The sequence below is a fragment of the Apus apus genome, chromosome 2 (genome assembly GCF_020740795.1).
Source record: "Apus apus isolate bApuApu2 chromosome 2, bApuApu2.pri.cur, whole genome shotgun sequence".
In the NCBI taxonomy this organism is placed as follows: Eukaryota; Metazoa; Chordata; class Aves; order Apodiformes; family Apodidae; genus Apus; species Apus apus.
This window is the reverse complement of record NC_067283.1, coordinates 134,119,134-134,138,865: the sequence shown is the minus strand read 5'-3', so window position 1 is coordinate 134,138,865 and position 19,732 is coordinate 134,119,134. Positions and strand designations below refer to the sequence as shown.

The 19,732-nt window shown below is 38.5% G+C and overlaps 1 protein-coding gene across 8 annotated transcripts in view; it reads right to left on the bottom strand.

Annotated features, from left to right (window-relative positions):
* The window catches only part of MATN2 (matrilin 2), a 72,748-nt gene that overhangs the window by 40,813 nt on the left and 12,203 nt on the right, over positions 1–19,732 (bottom strand). For all 8 annotated transcript variants that reach the window (XM_051610152.1, XM_051610153.1, XM_051610156.1 and 5 more), the window contains exons 3-4: positions 7,323–7,892; positions 2,874–2,996 (exon numbers count right to left, since the gene is read on the bottom strand). In XM_051610152.1, the coding sequence (XP_051466112.1) occupies positions 2,874–2,996; positions 7,323–7,892 (693 nt within the window). The remainder of the gene's footprint in view (positions 1–2,873; positions 2,997–7,322; positions 7,893–19,732) is intronic.

Here is a 19,732-nt window from a genome sequence, read left to right as displayed (position 1 = left end):
CATCCATTAATGCAAGGAAAAATATTTTTTAGAAAAAAAGCCATCACGAAATGTATTGAAGAATGAAACTATCATCTATTCAAAAGAGAAATTGCACCCTTTCCCAGCCTGAAGCAACATTGTCACTTAGATACATACCATTCATCTATTCTGTGTTGTTCAATTTAGAAAGCTTTAAAATGCATATATAAGGAAACTATTCAGGAAAGAGCTCACAAATCCAAACTATAGATAAATACATCTGGTTTATGCTGATAATGTATTGCACTACACATAAACATTATGAAGATTTATTATAGTTAGAGGTCAAGTGAGGAATGTGTTGTCTCTGTGTGCTTGTGGACAAGCAGCAGCCAATTAAGGTAACTAAAATGGTCACAGACTGTGGGTTTTCTATCACCACGCTTCCTCTTACCTCCAGAAATAAGCTGTCCAGTTTGTCCAGGCTCGGTCCCCTGTCCTCATGAATTCTGCTACCTCCCTGGGGAGGTTTTAGACATAACAGTCTGACCTTATCTACACTGCTAGTGTACCATCTCCCTCCTTCGCCAATGCCTTGCACCATTCTAGCACATTTAAGGCCAGTTTGATGGTTCTCAGTATTAGATTTCCAGTGCCAATTGCAAAAACTAGTTTATAGTTTGGTAATGTAGAAAAATGTCCGTTAGAAGTAGGCTACAAACACATGGAATGACTCACTTCCCTTTCATATTTAGCAAACTGAAATCTAGTATCACCTGACTGATGATCAAAGCAGGTACACAGTCCAGTAAATCCTGTGTGACAGGTAATTTGGAAAAACTAATAGAAGACTAAGTCATAGCTAAAAAAAAAAAGTAAAGCAATGTAGCAATGGGTCTCAAATAATGGTAGAAACTAAACATATTGAGGAGTACTGTGCATGGGTCACCAGCAGAAAAACTACACACATTTCCAAAACTCTATTGGAAATGAATCCCTAATATGAAGCAGTGCAGTGCTCAAAAGCTGAACTACTGGCTGATAAAAACTATGAAAAAATATCACAATGAAAATGAAGAAGGCACAATAAAGAAATAGCTTTCGTACTTGTAATTTAACTTTTTTTAACTGACTCACACAGAAAAAATTTGTCAAAACTGATGTTAGGGGTGAGGATGGGCAAAATGTGTGATGGAAGATAAATAAATTTAAAAAGTAGTTTTGAATTTCAAATAATTTCTAGGAAATTGAAAGCAAATTCTCTCCTAAAAATTCTTTAAGAAAATAAATAGCATAAGAGGAGGGTTTAAAAGAAAGCTTTAAAAGATACAAAAGTTTTAAATGAGGGACACAATGAAAAGAATAGATTAGAGAATATTATTTACATATTGTTATATAGTTGGAGGCATCATTTGGGATTCTGACTGCCCTCTTTCTGAAGAGCTATAGGAAATAGGAAGCAGAGAAAATAGGCTGTCTGAAAAATTGTTCTTGTCATGTTCTCGGCTTGGCTTGGCTTCTAAACCAAATAGTAATTAGGAAATATTCCAGACTGGGTTGAAATTTTGTGTATCTTCCTGAGGAAACTAAACCACAAATAAAGTGTTAAGTTTGTTCCATTTAACACAAAACATTCCTCTATAATTTACACACACGCATCTGACAAATGTCTGTGCTTGGTGAAGGATGCTAGAGAGAAGGACTAGAAAACAGAGATTCCTAAAATAACTCATCCCATAGATCAACTGCATAGGAGGTGGGGAGCTCAAATGCAGTTTTCTGTTGTAGCCCAAAGGGTCTGAAGGTGCTTCCAGGCAGCTGCGAGAATGCTCGAATCACTCCAGTGCAGACATTCCTTTGCTCTCATTCCTGTTCACTGAGACTCTGACTAAAACCATGTGTCCCACGGCACATGTAAGGACTCTAATCCCCAAACTGCAGTCACCTCAGCTACTGATATATGCTTGCTGTTTCAGAGGTCATTAAGTATTGATGTCAAAATACAACGCTAAGCGAGACAGACTAAGAATCCTCTAGTCTCAAGCTACATGATTTACAGCCCTCTCCTGAGATGTGGAACATGCAAGTTCAAACAGAAGAACAGGATTTGAGCCTGCATCCTTCACCTTAATTCTAAATTATCAGTTGTGAGGGGCATATCTTGTACTCTCACTATGACTGTCTCCTCCAGCTTTTTGAAAAAATATTTTCTAAAACTTTTATTCTCACTAAAATCAGTTTGGCAAATTTCACTTGAACCCAGGCACGATCTTAGGATAAGAAACTGTATTTTTAGCAAGTAGATTTTCCACAAATATTTTAAAATAGTGTAACATAATTTCTTTAATATAATGGTGGATACAAAAATACATTTGGCATGACCATCTAATATAGTCTACTGTCAATTACTAGGAAGCAAGTAAGGACAAACAAAATACTGCTTACAAAGATCACAATTAAAGTGAAATAAAGGTTGTTATTATAAACTACAAAGCCAATTACTAAAACTGTAAAGCCAATGACTAAAACTGAAGGAAACTAGAGCATAAGCAAGGCTTTTGAAACTATTATTGAAATGGTTGCAAACCATTATGCTTCAAGCAGCAGTTAGGGAGAGCTTTCCATAATGGCCACTTGTTATTTCACAGCTCTCTAGAATGGGGCTTATTGCACCTTTCTATACTACTTAGTACTGGTTGTGATTTAGACAAGGTACTAAAGCAGTTGGATTCACTTCATGTTAGATGATAAAAAAGTTCTTTCTTTGATTGTTGCTTCATTGTTGAACCTATTACACCAATAAAATTTTAATGCAATTTTATGTAGCTACAGAGCCACGTATAAAAATTAGCTTGATGTATTTCAGAAAGGTTTATAAGAACAAAAGAGAAAAGCTAAGAAAGATAACATACTGCTGCAAGTCTTCTGGTCAGCATTCAGAATGTATCCTTGTTTACATCTGCATACATAGGAGCCAGGGGTGTTTACGCAGAAGTGATCGCAGTGATGCTCAACTGTACTGCACATATGGGGCACTGAAAGAAAACAAGGAAAACATTATTAACTGCTGGTCTGACTACGAAACAACTTGCCACAGAATCTTGCTTGCTTAGTTACTACTGTTGAGGAACATACAAGTAATACATGACAACACTGAGGTCATGCATTTCCAAGATTCAGTAAGTAGGAGCTGAGCCAAGCTACACTCCAGAGTGTAAGTCTTTCTGCGTCTCTAATCTGTTTGTATTTTATGTCTGTAATAGGAAGTAGTAAAACATAACAGACAGAGTAAGAAAGAAAAATAACAGTAGGCCCATTCTGTCCAATTCATTGCTGAACTGTATTTCTCCAGATCATATTTGGGAATTAAGAAATCTCCTTGAGGGTTTTTTTCCACTGCTTGGATGCAATTTCTATAATATATAGGTGAATTGCTTCTCAGAGAACATGATGTAGAAAATAACCTCTAATGCTCAGCAACAATTAGGGATTGATGTGCTCCTTATTGTGCTAGGTCAACGAAGCTCAAAATTGTAACAGAAATCTTCTAGCAGCCACAACAGAAGCCTGATAAATAACTTAGTATGTGTTATGTGTGGTGCTTGCGGAAAAAAAAAAAAGTGGTCTCTGGAATGGTTACCAGAGTTATGAGTTTATTACTCATATACAAACCACCACAATTCCCAAATCTCTTAATCAGCTTCTTTGATCTCATAATTTTCTGTCATAATAAACTTTTCAAGTACTTTTATTTATGTGAATAAAGACCTGTTTGGACTTCTTGTCTTTTCATTTTCTGTCATTCTGAAAATGAAGTTTATGACCTCTGATACTTTCTGAACAGAAGATCTCTCCTGCCTGTATTTCACTAGTTTTCAACATCAGATATAGCTTTTTATGACCAAAGAAGCACTTTCAAATATGACAAATGAAAAATATACTCATTTCAGTAGTTTAAGCATCAGAAAATCTTACTATATATTAATGCTATAGAATGTGAATCTGTAGAACACTGCTACAAACTCAGGCCTCTCCTATCAAAAGAACATAAGGTTGCAAAAGAGAGTACTAAAAAAAAAATAAGAAATAAAAAAAATATTCAATGATAGGCATTTCAGTAACTCAGTTCCTTCTGATAACATATTGTTATAATCTGTTACTATGTTCTATACAGTATCACACAAATTTTTTCCAAAGTGTCTCTGCTGCACCCATTTCAAAGAACCAGTGGTACTCTGGTCATTAGTCAGATTTCTGTGGTGATGGAGGCTCCTGTCTGCACGATTTCTGCAACCACATTTCTTTCATGAGGTGTTTGGTGGACACAGCCAGGGACTGAAGTAACAGAAAGGGTGATCTCATAGTTAAGGAATCCGAATGTGAGCCTTGTGAATTAGATTTTACCTCTTGTCTATGTCACAGGGTCCTTATTTGATTTTTGGGCAAGCCAACAGTATCAGTATTTTCAAGCAAGCATCAATCTTCACACTGTGTGTGTTCAGCTAATGACACCTGAATCTGGATTTGCAAGAATGCAGGGCTCTCTCAGCTGCAAATGACAGTTGTAGACCTATGACTGGTATGTGATATTAAAAATGCCAAATGGCCCCGAAAGTCAGACCAGGGATTGCATCGAACCAAACATTTAATGTCAGTGAGTGATCTTAGGTCTTAACCCTGTTTCTGTGACTCCGTTCCTCCAAGGTAAAATGAGGATGACACTATTACCCACTTTAGAGGAGAACAAGAAAAACTTTATTTGCTCCTGACTGCTCTATCCCAACTTCTGTCCTTCTCACTCTTCTATTTAATCTCTACTTCCTTTCCTGAATTCTGTCCCCATTTTTGTTTCTCTTCTAGGCTTCAACTCTTACCTCACTCCTTATGTCTCTGATTTCCCAGGATACTGTTTGCTTCTCTTTTACCTTTCTGATTGGTAAAAGAGGCTCCTGGGATTCCCTGGCTTCAGCTGCTGTTTCTGACACAACCAAATCTTTAGCAGCCAGAGGCAGCAACTGTAGGGAAAGTCTGACTTAGCAGAGCATGGAGCACAGCCAGTTTATATGGATTTTTATCACAGAATCATAAAATGTTTTAGGCTGGAAGGAATCTTAAAGATCATCTAGATCCAAACCCCCTGTCATAAGCAGGGCCACCTCCCACTAGCCCAGGTTGCTCAAAACCCCATCCAACCTGGCCTTGAACACTTCAAGGGATGGGGCTTCCACAACTTCCCCAGGCAACCTGTTCCAGTGTCTCACCATTCTCACACTAAAGAATTTCTTCCTAATGTCTAATCTAAATCTCCCCTCCTCCAGTTTGAATCCATTAGCCTTTGTCCTCTCACTACAAGCCTTTGTAAAAAGTCCCTCCCCAGCTCTCCTGTGGACCCCTTCAGATACTGCTGAGGTCTCCCCACAGCCTTCTCTTCTCCAGGCTGAACCCTGAGAATATAGCTGCTAGCACTGGGCAATCTATGCCATCCGTACATAAAAAGTGGTTAATTTGGTGTCATTTTTATTATCCCCCACAGACCTTTATCACTTGGCCAGGTTTTTCTCTTATCTTCAAAGGAACCATGAAGATCGATTCCCACAGACATAAGTGCAACTCAGAAACATGGACAACTCAGGTGCCAAGGTTTCTTCCCACAGCAAAAAGCCCAGCAGACTGCATGCCAGGAGATTGACAAGAGGAATTGCTTTCCACTGCTCTAGCAAAGAAATAAGGTGTTCAGATGTTCAACTTGCCTACAGTTATTTTGCCTCTGGGTCCACACTGGGGAGGACTTCAAAATAACTAATCTCATTTCTTTGGAAGAATGTAGATGCTCTAGGGAGCAGAGGCTATGAGAGGCTGAAATAGCAAGCTGAACACTGCTTTGCAGTCCAGATTCAGTAAAATATTAAGAATTCTAACCACAACTTAGTCCCTTAAGCTGAAATCCATAAGAACTTACCAGCTTAAATTCTTTGTTGCATCTGAGCCTGGGTTTCTAAATGCCTTTTTGGATCTCACCTTCAGTTCCTGACACAGCAAATGTTGTGGAGGCATTCCCTGAAAAAAGGAGGTCCTTCTACTCCTCCATCTGCAGGGCGTGGTGGTTTTATTGAGGAACACATCTCTTTCCATTAAAAGTGAGCTATAAAACTCTAATACAATACCTGGACACTGCCTAGTCAGAAAAAAACAAGTAAGTTGTATTGTATTTGTACTGGATTTGTTTCTAAAACTGAATTAAAAAATCCAAGATGAAATTTTGAAGCATTTGCTGTTCATTCAATTTAAACTCTCAATCTATGTTTACTTTTTTTTGGTTTGTTTTTAAATGTATCTTACTATGCCAGCTAATAATACAGCAATGAAGAAACAGGAAAAAATCTATTATCTGATGCATGTCTGTGACAGTGTTTTGTGCTGATGCAGTTCAGCTGGAGCCCTGTTGCTCTTTGAAACAGTTTTGGAAAAGACCAAGTAAGGAAAATTCTTGAGGCTATTCTGACAATAAGCCCCCATTATTTTCTGGCGAAAGCATCCCTAGAGATGAGTGAGCATTCAATCTCACCATGCATTCTTTTTCTGGACTCTACAGAAAATGCTTCAGTTTAATGCCAAATCTGTATGAAAATCTTCCATATTTCTCTCACAAAAAACCTGAAAAAATAAATTTTATTAAGTACAAAGACTGGAGAAAAAATCATTACGAATGCCACAGATTTTTTAAAAAGCAATCTCTTATCAGGGAATTGCAGATGGAAGCAATTTTTCTCTTGTAAATTAATACCTATTAAAATATTATTTACTTTATTGTATGAATGAATAATATAACTGTAATGGCTTTTCCTAAATTTCTGTACTCAAAATGGATGGAAAAAAAAAGCTACCACATGTCTGTGTATCACTTCCAGTGACAAGGCATATGCAGAGATAATTGGTTGCACAGAATTAATATGTAAGCTTTGGAGAAGATATACCATGAACACAGAAGTTTTTTAATAACCAAAAAACTGTTACTAAGGGAGATGATGTTTAAAATCAGTTGATGAAACAACTAATCTAATACTCCAATAGCAGAGGGTTATAAATGTACTGCAATTAACAGGAAAATCATGGTGTATGTGTTTGTCTCACTGGTGATGACCACTAGGAATTAGATCACACTTTATGGCACAAAGCAGTAGAATTAGCTTTTCCCCATATGTATGACTGCTGTTTGAATGTTGTCTGGCCAGTTTTCTTTTTTTTCGCTGTCTAACAGATAAGGTTTGATGTGGAAAAAAAAAGAGTTAATTTACAATATATAGATATATTTCTGTGTTTTACTTTCATCTGTGCATTCAAATCTATAGATAAAGCCTTACCACAAAGTTTAGTCTGGAAGGAAGAGGTCAGTGTTTCAATCTGACTGAAATTAGCAACAAGAAACACATGCTCTTCATGCGGCTCACTCCCAATGGACTTCAGCGTGTTGATGTCTACTGTTCCCACTCCAATGGCAAAAATCAGGATTCCTGAGTTACGTGCTTTAGCAGCAATCTCTGCCACTGGATCCTGAGGTCTCCCATCTGTCACAATCATGATAATTCGGGGCACATTCTGCTTCAGAGGTCGAGCTCCTTCTGACTCTGAAAATGCAATGTTCACCGCGTACTGGATGGCCAGTCCAGTCATGGTGCCGGTTGCCAGGTGCATCATCCTCTTCACTGCTCTTTCAATGTCCTGCTTCCTCCTGAACGTCTTCAGCGAGAACTCATGTTTCACTGTGCTGCCATACTGAATCAGACCCACGCGGGTGGCATCAGGACTGATGTCCAGGAACTGCAAGATAGTTAAAATGAACTCCTTCACTTTTTCAAAGTCGTAAGGACGTACGCTGCGAGAGCTGTCGATGATGAAGACAAGGTCCAGACGTTTTTTGTTGCAAGTATTTTCTGGAAGGCAAAATGCAAACAAAAATACTGTACCAGAACTTTAAAGTGCAAATCAGTTCAGGCTGACCTGATGTCTCAAATACAGTGTCCAAACAAACACTCTGACAAGTTCTGGGAAACTACAGGAAAAACAGAAGATGCCAGAACTAAGGCTACTTAGGCAATATAAATTCTACTTCCAGTGAATAATAAAAGCTGCCTGTTACATGAGCAGTATATATGTTGCTTTTTTTCTGGTGAGATCCGTACCCAGAACAGCTAATGCCAGCAGAATAGGCATATACTTGTGCCATGCCCTGTATTGTCACTGGTTTTGAGATTTTGACCTCGTACCCCACACAGGATGGAAAACTCCTCTGAATTGCATAGCTATTATTGAGTGGGCTGCATTGTGATGCTTTTTGTGGCAGTGCCTGAGAACTTAAAAATCTACCATTCCAACGAAACAGGATAGTATCAGCCTTCCATTACAAAGGGGGAAAACATAACACAAATAAATTCAGGTCAAGAGCATCTGTTAATTGCAGTTCCAATATGAGACGTTAAGGGACTGATTTTTCAGAGAACTTGGCATTAGGCAGCACTTTGCATGTATAAAGTACAGTTCTCAATGACGTCAGCTGCAGCTGTGAGTGCTCAGCACTTTTGCAAATCTAGCCCCTTGATTTCAAACACATAATTAATGGCCATCTGGGAAAAGTCTTGTCTATTGGACTAGCTCGGTCTCACACAGATATTCTGTGGCTGTAACAGACAGGAAATCCAGTTGTCTACAGTGGCACTCAATTCGGCCAAAAGAGCACTGATACACTTTCTGAAATCTTCCATTTCAGTCATCAACAATCTTTTACCCCAAGGGCCACTGAAGAAGAAATACCACAGGATATGTCTGACAACTGCACAGGCAGGCAGGCCAAGCTATCAAAGATAACAGCAGAAGCGAGGGCTGGCTGCCTTCTGGGCCTGCTATCAGCTTTCTGGGACCTTGGGTAGATCCTCTGGCTTTTGCTCAGCATCCTTCCTTTTTGAAAGAACATGCAACATATGCATGATTTGCACAGTGAGGATGGACAGGGACTGGCCATTCAGCGAATGCCAGCAAATGGCAGGCTAAAGGTGAGCAGGGGGAGGTGGGCCATGAGCCTTGCCACACAAGGAGGTGTACAGCAAATAATTTAAAGGACATTAAAGGGTTTAATGGGATGCTGGTGAGAAGAAATCAACTGAGGTTAAATATTTATACTAAAGATCTCTCAAGATAATGAAATTCCTGAGCCACAAAAGCATGGCATTTGGGGGAATACCTCCAGGCAGTATTGCCTTGTTCTTAAACTTTCTCCTATGCATCCACTTTTGACTGCTGTCAGAGACAGGATGGCCCTATGCTTTCAATCAGTGTGTGTGCTCTTATGTGCTTAAACTCCTGTGGCTATGAATGAAACCGTGAGGAAGCTAGCTGCCCATTTGCCTGGCTTGAAAGAATAAAGTTAGCAAGAATGCTTACCAAATCACAGTAGTGACCTCATTTTACTAAGCTGAGATATCCCTAACCAGTAATGCCCCTTATTGCCCAAGCCTATTCAATTCCCAGTGCACTCTCATCCATATCGAGCACTGAATGAGGCAAAAGCTGGGTGGAAAAGTAGTCTTTGACTGTTTAATTAAAGGTCATGTCATAAGGCACAAGTACAAGTGGGCCAATTGAAGACTCAGTTGGAAAAACATCTGTCTGTGGATAAGCCTCTACACGAGCTCCCTCGTGACTGCTGATGACTGCTCACCATGTACTTCTGCCAAGGCAAGGGGTGAGGAAGATGCCTATTTTCACTTATTAACTCAGAGGCCTCTTTCACAGATTACCAAGAACATTTGTGGGCATAGGGTAAAAATGCTCTTTGGTTACAATAAAAATGACTGCCTGGATTTATTCATGTGCAGTCTACAGTACAGCTTTATTCATAAGCGTAGGAATCAGCTTGGGTTGCTTATTCTTTCAAAACCAGAGCACGTTGAATGCAAGCCAAACTGAGCAGAAGCAAAATTCCAGTTCTAATGGGATGCAGTTATCCTGACATATTAACTATTTTCCATCTCATTATCTTAGCACTATATCTAATTATTAATAGTTTATACTACAAAAACATCAAACATGCCAGCATGGTTGTAATATAAAGATAATTATAAGGTATGATTTGTGGCAGAAGAGCAAGGGGAAAGAAAGATAATCACAGAAAAATGGCTAAGAATATGTGTGTCTGTGTGAGGCAAAGGACAGAGAAGAAAGAAGGGTAAAATGAGTACTATTTTTCTTCCCTTAAAACAAGTCAAAACTAAAGCCATGGTGTGGAATCCTTTTAATTTGAATATAAAGATTTGGATCCCAGTCTGAAGAGACTCAGTTACATATTTTGAAGTCAGGCGTTAACCTTGATGGGAAAAAAACCTGGACAACATTAGTGGATAGTACTAACAGAAACACACCCCATTGAACCAAATAACTAAAGAAAAATCTATCAGTTTGAATGCAATACAGTATATTTCAAAACTACTTTCACTAGCAAAATTCTATCTATATAAATACAAAACATTTCCAAAGTAAAATGTTAGGGGAGGGGCATTTCATCAGAGAAGATAGTGATAGGACAAGGAGTAATGGTTTTAAACTGAGACAGAGGAGATTTAGGTTAGATATTAGGAATAAGTTCTTCACTATAAGAGTGGTGAGGAACTGGAATGGGTTGCCCAGGGAGGTTGTTGATGCCCCATCCCTGGAGGTTTTTAAGGCCAGGCTGGACGAGGTTTTGTGCAACCTGGTCTAGTGGTTGTAATTAATAAAGTTGATTTAGCTGAGATGAGGTCAATGAAAAATAAACTGTAATTGTTTTACTAAGAAAAACCCCAGGCAGGTGGTATTTTGAGGAGAGGCAATCAGTAATGGTTAACAGTTCTGAACACTCATCTCCTCAGATAAACTTCAGTGTTACCTTTTTAGCAGTTTCATGCTTTTGCACTTGCCCTATAAATTATCACCTCATCCTCCTACCAGCTCACCACTTCTACCTACTTTCTCACAACTTTGGCAAACATCCTCATACCCCAAAGTAATTTCCTTCCACTCTTCTTACGAAAAGTGACACATTCATTGAAGAGAGCTACTCATCCATAAACCTGCTTCTAAGTCAGCAGATGTTTTGTATTGCCAACACAAAAGTTAAAAAAACCTTCAATGTGAGTTGCATTATTCAAAAGCAAAGCACAGTCAGGAGAGTCAGAACAAGGGCAGACAAGGTAAGGGAAAGAAAAGTCAGGACAACAGTAAATACATTCTCTTTCTCCACTCAACATCAAACATGCAGTTTGTCTGTAGGTGACAGTCACAGTGATGCCATCTTCGCAAAACTAACAACGCAAGGAAATTTCATTTCTCCCTAGAAGAATCCAGCTGGGATCCAATTACATAGATACATAAAATAGAGCTTAAAAGAATATTTCATATTAAGCATCTTCCCTCTAAAGCTGGAAATTTCATTAAATTATTTTCTCTAATCCCTGTAGGCTTCCTTCTGCTCCTTTCACAAAGCAAGTTATTTCAGGCCTGACCCTCTGCTTTGTCTCTGAAGAAGCTCACACTGCTTTGACTGTGCTCACCCACCCAGGATCCCTGTCTCAGAGTGTGGTTGAACCCTCTCAGCTTATTTCTAATTACTGCCACATTGTCTTATTATAATTAAAGCAGTGCCAAGGAATTTCCCTGGCCATTGGAATTTACTCTTCTAGGCTGCGAAATCATCAGAACAGTTCTTGGTATTGTTCAGCCTAGGACAATTAACATTTGCTCAAACAATCCTCAGGCATGGTACTGGAAGTTGAGTGAACCAGGGATCCATCCTAATAAGCAATGTGGATGCAAGCACTCTGTAAGCTCAGAGTGTTTAGTAGGACAGAAGCAGGCTGTTTCAGACCACTGGTCTCAGTGCCAGAGAGCAGACTAGGATACAAGCTAACCTCAGAGGCCAGCTGGCCTGCATCCACTGTATTAAACTCACCTTCCCACTCAAACAAAGTGGCTGTAGGGAAGCTGCCTACTGGGAATAATCCCTGTCCCCCCTGTAGTCTCTGAACCGTGCACACTGACTGCTTGGGCATCACTGACCACTGTGGGCCAGGAACAGCTCCAGCAATTTAACAGTAACAATAATGGTGGAGTCCCAATGCCCAAGAATGTCCCATGGCATTGTTTAATTTCCTCAGACATTTCCATTTTGGGATATTCAAAGAGAACACATTCAAAGGAACTAAGTGATTTTTCAACAGTTTTTGCAAGACCACTCCTTTGAAAAGATTGTTTAAAAATGAGCTCTTTATTTTCTATTGTTGTCCTCTACCTTTAGGACCCCTTAATGTTACTTTTTTTTAATCTGGATATTACTTTTTTGGTTATGTAAGTCTTTATCCTAATACATGAGAATGGAAAAATGTTAAAGAAGGCCACTGCAGTATGCAAAACAAAAGGAATAGTTCAATTTGGTACGTATTACAGCAACATTAAGACATTGAAAAAGTAATTTATAACAAGTAAACACTAGTTCCATTAAGACTTTTGTTATCAAGTAAGGCAATTTACATAAAAAGGAAGGATGAGATCACTTACAAAAAAACTAGTTCATAGAAAAATTATTGCCTGAGGAGGTAAAGCATTCATGGCAATTTTAAGACTCAACAAATGTTTCTTTACTCACTCCCCAGTAATGTATATGCAAAAAAAAAAAAAATCACATCTTGTGACAATGCCAGCAATAACACCAGGTTTATTTCTAAATTTTATCTTTGAGTAACAAAAAAGTCTTCTCTCAGAATTAAATAAAAGAGGTAACTATTCTCCCAGCTAGCACATTATAAAACTTCCTAATTTCTCTTCTTTCTTTGCCATTTTATTATTTTTTCCCTCTAGCCCTCAACCTTACTTGCCTCTCTTTTCTTTATCATTTCTTCCTTTATTAATCTCAGTATAATTCCAACCAAATTTGTTTAAAAATGGCTGGGTGTCAAATATTTGTTCCTAAAGTCCAGAATTCTTGTTTTCCCTAGCTAAGCATCCAGCCAGAAAGATTAGGTCTGACAAGTTCTCAGATATTTACACAAGATTTCTCAGTTCATCAGGAATGTTTAATCTTCTTCCCATACAATCATACAAGGAAAGAATACTCAAATTTGCAATTCATTCATAAATACACCAAGAGCAAAATGCTATAGTGGGAATAAAGACGTATCTGTGTATTACCTACATACACACTATAGGAAACTGCAGAAGCCTCATTTGCAAAGATGAAGCATGAAGTACATAGTAGTTAATGTAACATTGCTCCTATTTGGAAAACATTTTGTGGTTGTTGCCAAGAGTAAATGAATAATAGCAGTAATTCCAAGCACTTCTTGGCCCTAGTGGGACATTTTGGGCAAGTTAACTTCCACCCCTATTCTTTTTTTCTATTTTTAATTCAAAGAAGGGCAAAGGATGGCATGCTGCATTTCAGATATAAGCGTATCTAGTTCCTGAAGTTAACTTCAGAAACTGCTCAGTACCCTTTTCCTGGCACATATGTACTGCACTCACTCCTGCAAGTGACTCCACCTCTTACCAGCTCTCGGACAGACCCTGGCTCCAAGAATTGCCCCCGTGCTCCCTAGCCCACATCCCTGCTCTGAGCCTTTCCCCAGACTCACAGGCCTCTGGCCCTAACCCAACGATTCATTATGAACTTGGCAGCTCACCCATTCCTCCTTACAAATTTCTTCATCTGGGAACACTCTCTAAATGCAACACAGCCTCCAGACATTCTTTATTGACTCTGACAAAATCTTTTCTGAACTTCCAAAACTTCTGGAAGAGCTGTACAGCAGTAGGCTCTTGTCCACAGATTTCCATTTCCTTTCATATGCAAATGCTCCATTATCAGTCACTGTGAGAGGGTCTATTACCTTGTTCTCATTTCATCTCACTATTTCTATTCCTCCCTTGTCATTCTTTCCAAAATAACAGGTAATTATTAATATAAAGTCTCTCTAATTTCAGAGTCCCAAACCTGACTCCTAAGATTTCTCCATTTCTTTACTGAGATGGATGCTCTTTAGCATCAAGCCAAAGTACGGTGTGGGGATGCTCTCAAGTTTCTCCATTCCTTTTGCATACTTCAGCTGTACTGAGGAAGAAATTGTTGGTGTTCCTGACAGGAGTCAAACCTGCTTTTGTATTCAGGAGGACTGGGGAGCAGGTTGCTTTCCCCTGCAGGCAAGGAAATACCTGAACAATGGGCTGAAGGTTCCTGATAACCCCATGCCAGTCCCATGAACATACACATCCACTCACTTCTTCCTGACAGATGCAAACACCGTGCACTCTCACCCATGAGAGGGAAGGAATTCATTTTCTGACCCATGATGGAGAAACCCTGTAGTAACACTTTGAATGCTACTTTGAATCCAGTTGCCACAGACAGCCTGGAGGCATTTACTCTGTCTGTGACTGTCTTTTCCTGCACACCTCTGCAGAACACCACATCGCAGTCAACACAAAGGAAAGGGGGCTGCATGGGAGAAGATGATGTTTGTATTTTCTCCTTGAAGATCTGATACTCTTACCTTGTCTGAGCTACTTGGGGTGCTACTGAAAGGAGACAGAAGTTATTAGAGAATGAACAAATAGAGAAATTAAGTAACTCTTAGTAGCAGCGTAGAAAATTCAGTTAAAAAAAAAAAAAAAAAAAAAAAAAAAAGGACCTTACTGAGTTTGTGCTGCTCTGCTTTCAGGACATTAGCTTATTGTTTTAAAAACTCTTATCCATCCTTTTTTTAAGTCGCCCATGGCGCTGTTTACTGAGAAAGCTGTTAGCAACCTCAACATTACTCATTTATCAGCTGACCTAAAGCCACATACTTCTACCCACTGGTAACAGCTTAAGTATTAAGAGTTTTTTCGAGAAGAGTTTCAGAAACAGCACCTTGAGCTAGTGCTGTACAATATCTCCCCCTGCCCCCAAAAATATGTGGAACACCCTGCCCATTGTCAAACCATCAGTTCTACTTCACCAGAACTTAAGTAAGTAGATGGTGTCTTCTAGCTTCCAGAGTTATTTAAAGGCATGTTGTCTTCATTCACAATAATGTGTCTGATTACCTACTCATGCCTGTAAAATGAGATGTTCCTTAAGTTATGCACGTACTGTTTCCAGGATTTTCAAGTTAATTTTGCACAGATGTGCTTTTTTAATTATTAAGTGGAAGTACTCACAATGAAACCAAAACACCACACTTTTGAACATTCAGTTCAGTGTTCTTTCTTTCGGCCTGATCTTCCTTCAATACAAAATATAGAGGAGGCTTTGAGATCTTTGAGAATACACAGATAAAAATAGTTTGTAATTTTGCTCAGTGAATTATTGTCAGGGCAAACTCTTTTCAAACAGAAATGGTATTTCACAGTAATTTGTGGGGGTTGTCACAAACAATTTCAAAAATACAAAGAGCATTTGCAGTTTAGTAAAAGACTCCATTTTTTCTGTAGCAACAGATATTCTTTCTTCCTTGTGGAAACCTTAAAAAACACTTAAAAAAATGAAAAGGAAATGGAAAAAGGAAAAAAAGGGGGAGAAAAATAAAAAATAACAAGTAAACAAAACAAAGAGAAGAGAGGAAGAAGGTAAAAAAGGTTTTGTTCGAGGAAATATTTTTGAGTTACAGAAATACAAGAAAATTTATTGTGCTAGAAATAGAATTACATCCCATATAACATTAATTATTGAATTGCCCTTTAAATGGCTTAAAAGTGAATGCTATTTTGATACATGACTGGAAAATTAATAATGAATACTAAACACGAAAGTTGGCAAGCCTGGTTTTGTTATGTGGTTAAAAATTGCGAATACAGACCAAAATCCAAGCTTTCTGATCTCCATGATAATTGGCTGCAGATGAGTGCACTCAGACAAGGACACAAATCCCTGGGGTCTCTCATGGTCCCAGCTAGCTGTCATGGCTCATTAGTTGGGCCTGCTTAAGGGATAACAGCTTCTGCAGGGAGTAAGTGGCTGTCAGGGATACGATGGCCATTCAGATCTTGCCTTCTCAGACTCCAGGACCCCTGTTAGGGGCTGGGGAGGCCCCACCTCAGCACACGCCAGGCTACCAAGCCTAGAGAGAGAGTCTCCCACCACAAACAAAATCCAGAAGCCTGAAAGAGAGGAGTGGTCTGAGCAAGTGCAACTTTCCTGCTACTGTTTTAGATTCCAGCTGGGTAGATAATGGACAACAGCTCTTGCAGGGGAGAGGCCGACAGATGAGAGACTGAGACAAAACCAAAGTTTCCAGGCTTTGCATAAAGTCCACAGGAGACCTCTCAGCTATTGAGACAACCACCGTTAGGAAGCAAAGCCTGCAATTGCTAATACTGCCTTGAGGCACAATTGTAAGATGCACCTGCACACCTCAGAAGGAAGAAACAGGTGACTTCACAGGACTGTAAAATTATTTGCTCTCTATCTTTCCAAGTATGACACAGCCCTATTTATATGGCAATTTGATGGTTTGATTAGAGAGAGACTAAATTGATATGTAATTGATTAACTTGTATCCTTATAAAAGTTTTGTTAGGATTTTGCTTATGTTTTAACCAAATACATGATGGTTAAAAAGATGTAATTTGCAACTTCTTTCTACCTTTATCTAATGCCTGGAACAGTTTTGATCTCCCCAGATACTATACCAGCCTAGTATGTCAAATATACACTGTAGTTACAATGAAAAAATTCTGACTTTAATTGCAATGCAGACATCAGTTGCAATGAGTCTACTTCACGTGTGAGGACACAAAACCTTGGCTGGGTTGCACTTTAGTGAAGAAGTAACGCATACACACAGCTGATGAGGCTGTGAAGGAGCTTCTTACAGCAGTTATCGTCCCGTGTTGGTTCAGCAATCCACATTTAACCCAGAATGGTTAGCCTAATAATGTCCATGAGCCCTAAAGTTACATACACACAAGTTTAAGAACTGGGTTGAATATAAAAATGCTTGGAATAATTTTAAATGACTGTAGCAAGCGATCCATAAATTTAGTGAGCACTCTATGTACTTCATATTACTTCCCCTCATATTATCAGAGGAATCATATATATAAAACCAAGAGATAAATCATTATATATTTTGTTGCAGAATATAATTTAAGACAGACAGGGACATTTGCATTTAGCAGAAGTTTCTACTGAACAGGAGCCAAGTACATTTCCTTCTTGGCCTCTACTCCCCTCTCTGTTTCAAATTTGTGCAGTATCAGTTAACCTCTTGTAGTTTCTTTTTTTGGTATCATGTAGTAGCTAAAGCACTGCCTCCTAAATTAGCTGTTCAGCTCATGTAAGTAGTTATTTTCAAAAACAGGTAGGTGCATGTTTTATACTCCTAAGGAAAAGAAGGAACTTTATTGCTTAGAATATTATTCTACAGCTTATTCAATTATTCCCATGCATCCACTTCAGAGCTCTCCAAAGAAATATGCCCACATGACAAGAAATAGATGTCCAGTTTACAAGAACAGAGTTCACTAAGAAACAAACAAACAAACAAACAAAACCCACAACAAAAAAACCTAATACAAAAAATTGTGGTTTTTCCACAGTGCTCAAATTTTGCTTTGCTTTGTTTTATAAAAAATTATTAAGAGGCAGTAGGGGGTGTTAAGTCCCAAATCTCCTCCACCAAAAAACCCCACAACATCAAACACTAAAAAAAGCTACAATTTGCAAGAACTGGACTCATGTATCTTGTGAACATGGAACCTGCTGAAAGAACCTCTGACCGTGGCCTTGAAATCACAACACGGAAATCAACACTCTGGACAACTGACATGGCTCTTGGTCAGTCTGTTTAGGTGCAGAAGTCCATTTCAGTTTTATCTGAAGGGAATCAACTAACGTAGCAGACATAATTTTATCTTTAAATCCATGTATCCAAAGTATATTTCCATTACTGCTTTTCTTTAGTATCCAAAAAGCAACACTAAGCTGGCAAACAGTGCTTTCAGTGACCAGTGTGTAATCGAACAAAGCAGCTGCACTCAGCAAGAGAAATGGTTTCGTCAGACAGCAGCTAAGTAACAACTCTAGAGCTCTGGTAAAGCCTTTAAAAGGGAAGATTCTAAACCAAAAGATTAATTTCCTTTAAGGAATCAGGATAAGGCCAGAGATCCAATATTCAGGATCAAATTACTGATGAGGGGAAAGAGAAAGCGAAATTCAGTTCGTACGTAAGGGGAGAGACAACCACTCTGCTACAGGGAAGACAAACAGACCAACCTGTTTCTTTCTGTTATTTCACAAGATCTTGCAGGGCTATGGAAGTGATCCTTTAAAACATAAACATACCCACATTAAAATAATATTTTCCAGCAATCTAATACAAATTCTGTTATTATGAGAAATAAATGTATATTTTCTATCTCTAAGGCAGCTACACATGCCCTACAACAAATACGTTGGAAGAAGGATATAAGAAAATGGTAACAAAATTAACTAAATTGGAACAATTGACAAGTTTTTAAAACTCTGAAGTTTGATTCAGTGTTTAAAGAAAGAAATAAACTGCAAAGCCACTCCTATTCAAAGCAGTTTGGTTTTCAAGATCCACACTGAGAAAGCCCCAAAAAGCTGTCCAAATGATCCAAAAGATTTCACATCTTTAATGGAATTACTATACTATAGCAATAACTACTTTAACAACCATAAGTGATGCAAAGTTCTCCCAAATTAAAACAACACACATCAAGGTTTAGCAGAAAGACTGGGGATAAGAAAAACATAGAAAAGATATAGCTCATTTCTTCTGAAACCTTTGTTAAAACCTACAGGCTACTAGCCCTAACAAAGCAATTAAGAAACCTATGAAGTATTAGCACATGGCTGCCAAAAAAATTAAATACTCCTAAAGCTGGATCCCAAAGTACTTTTATCTCTATGTGGACAATCTCACAGGATTTTTAGTCCATTCCATTCTGCTTATTTATGTTGTCATTTAGTTTCCTGGAGCAAGGACTTATACTTTTGTATGTGGCCACTACTAGGATTTTAACAGTAAATAGTTATCACAGCAGTACATTTTGTTTTAAAAATTGGTAAAATGAAGAAAAAAGGAGTAAAATTATTTTAATGCTACTAATATTTACATGGTGTAATCCTTCCCTAAAAAAATAGATATCTCCACCTGAAAAAAGAAACCGAACTGGAACTTTTATTACTTTTCCAGGTATCTGTTGGTTCCTTGAAGCTATATTGCTCACTTTTTCCTGCCAGCTAAGTCTTTCCACAAAAGCAGCAATTGTCATCACCACTACTATTTATAATACACATATTATATAAAATGAGACAGCTTCTAATCCCTGTTAAATTGCTTCAACCTGGAGTGATTTTATTAAGTCAAAATACTTGATGCCACTGTCATAATTGTTTGGCCCCATTCTTTCTCATGTCATTTAAGGAACACCACAGCTTCCCAGCAGAGTGGCATGCATTTTACACATTCTGTTCTTTACACAGAGGCACATTTTAGCCATGCCACTGTTTATATGCACTGCTCAATTTGAAGCAGGTGACCTAATTTATTGTAACAGAGTGCAAGGCCCGAGAGTCTGACTCCAAACTGCCACGTACTTTTATGGGCTGGACCAGAGAATGTCCCAAGTTTCTTGCACCATTTAATGTCTTGAAAAGGTTCCTTCAGCCATAGCTTCCAGAATTGTTTGCATCCTACACATGCCAAATTGAATAGGTATCCAGAATTTTCCAAACACAGAGAAC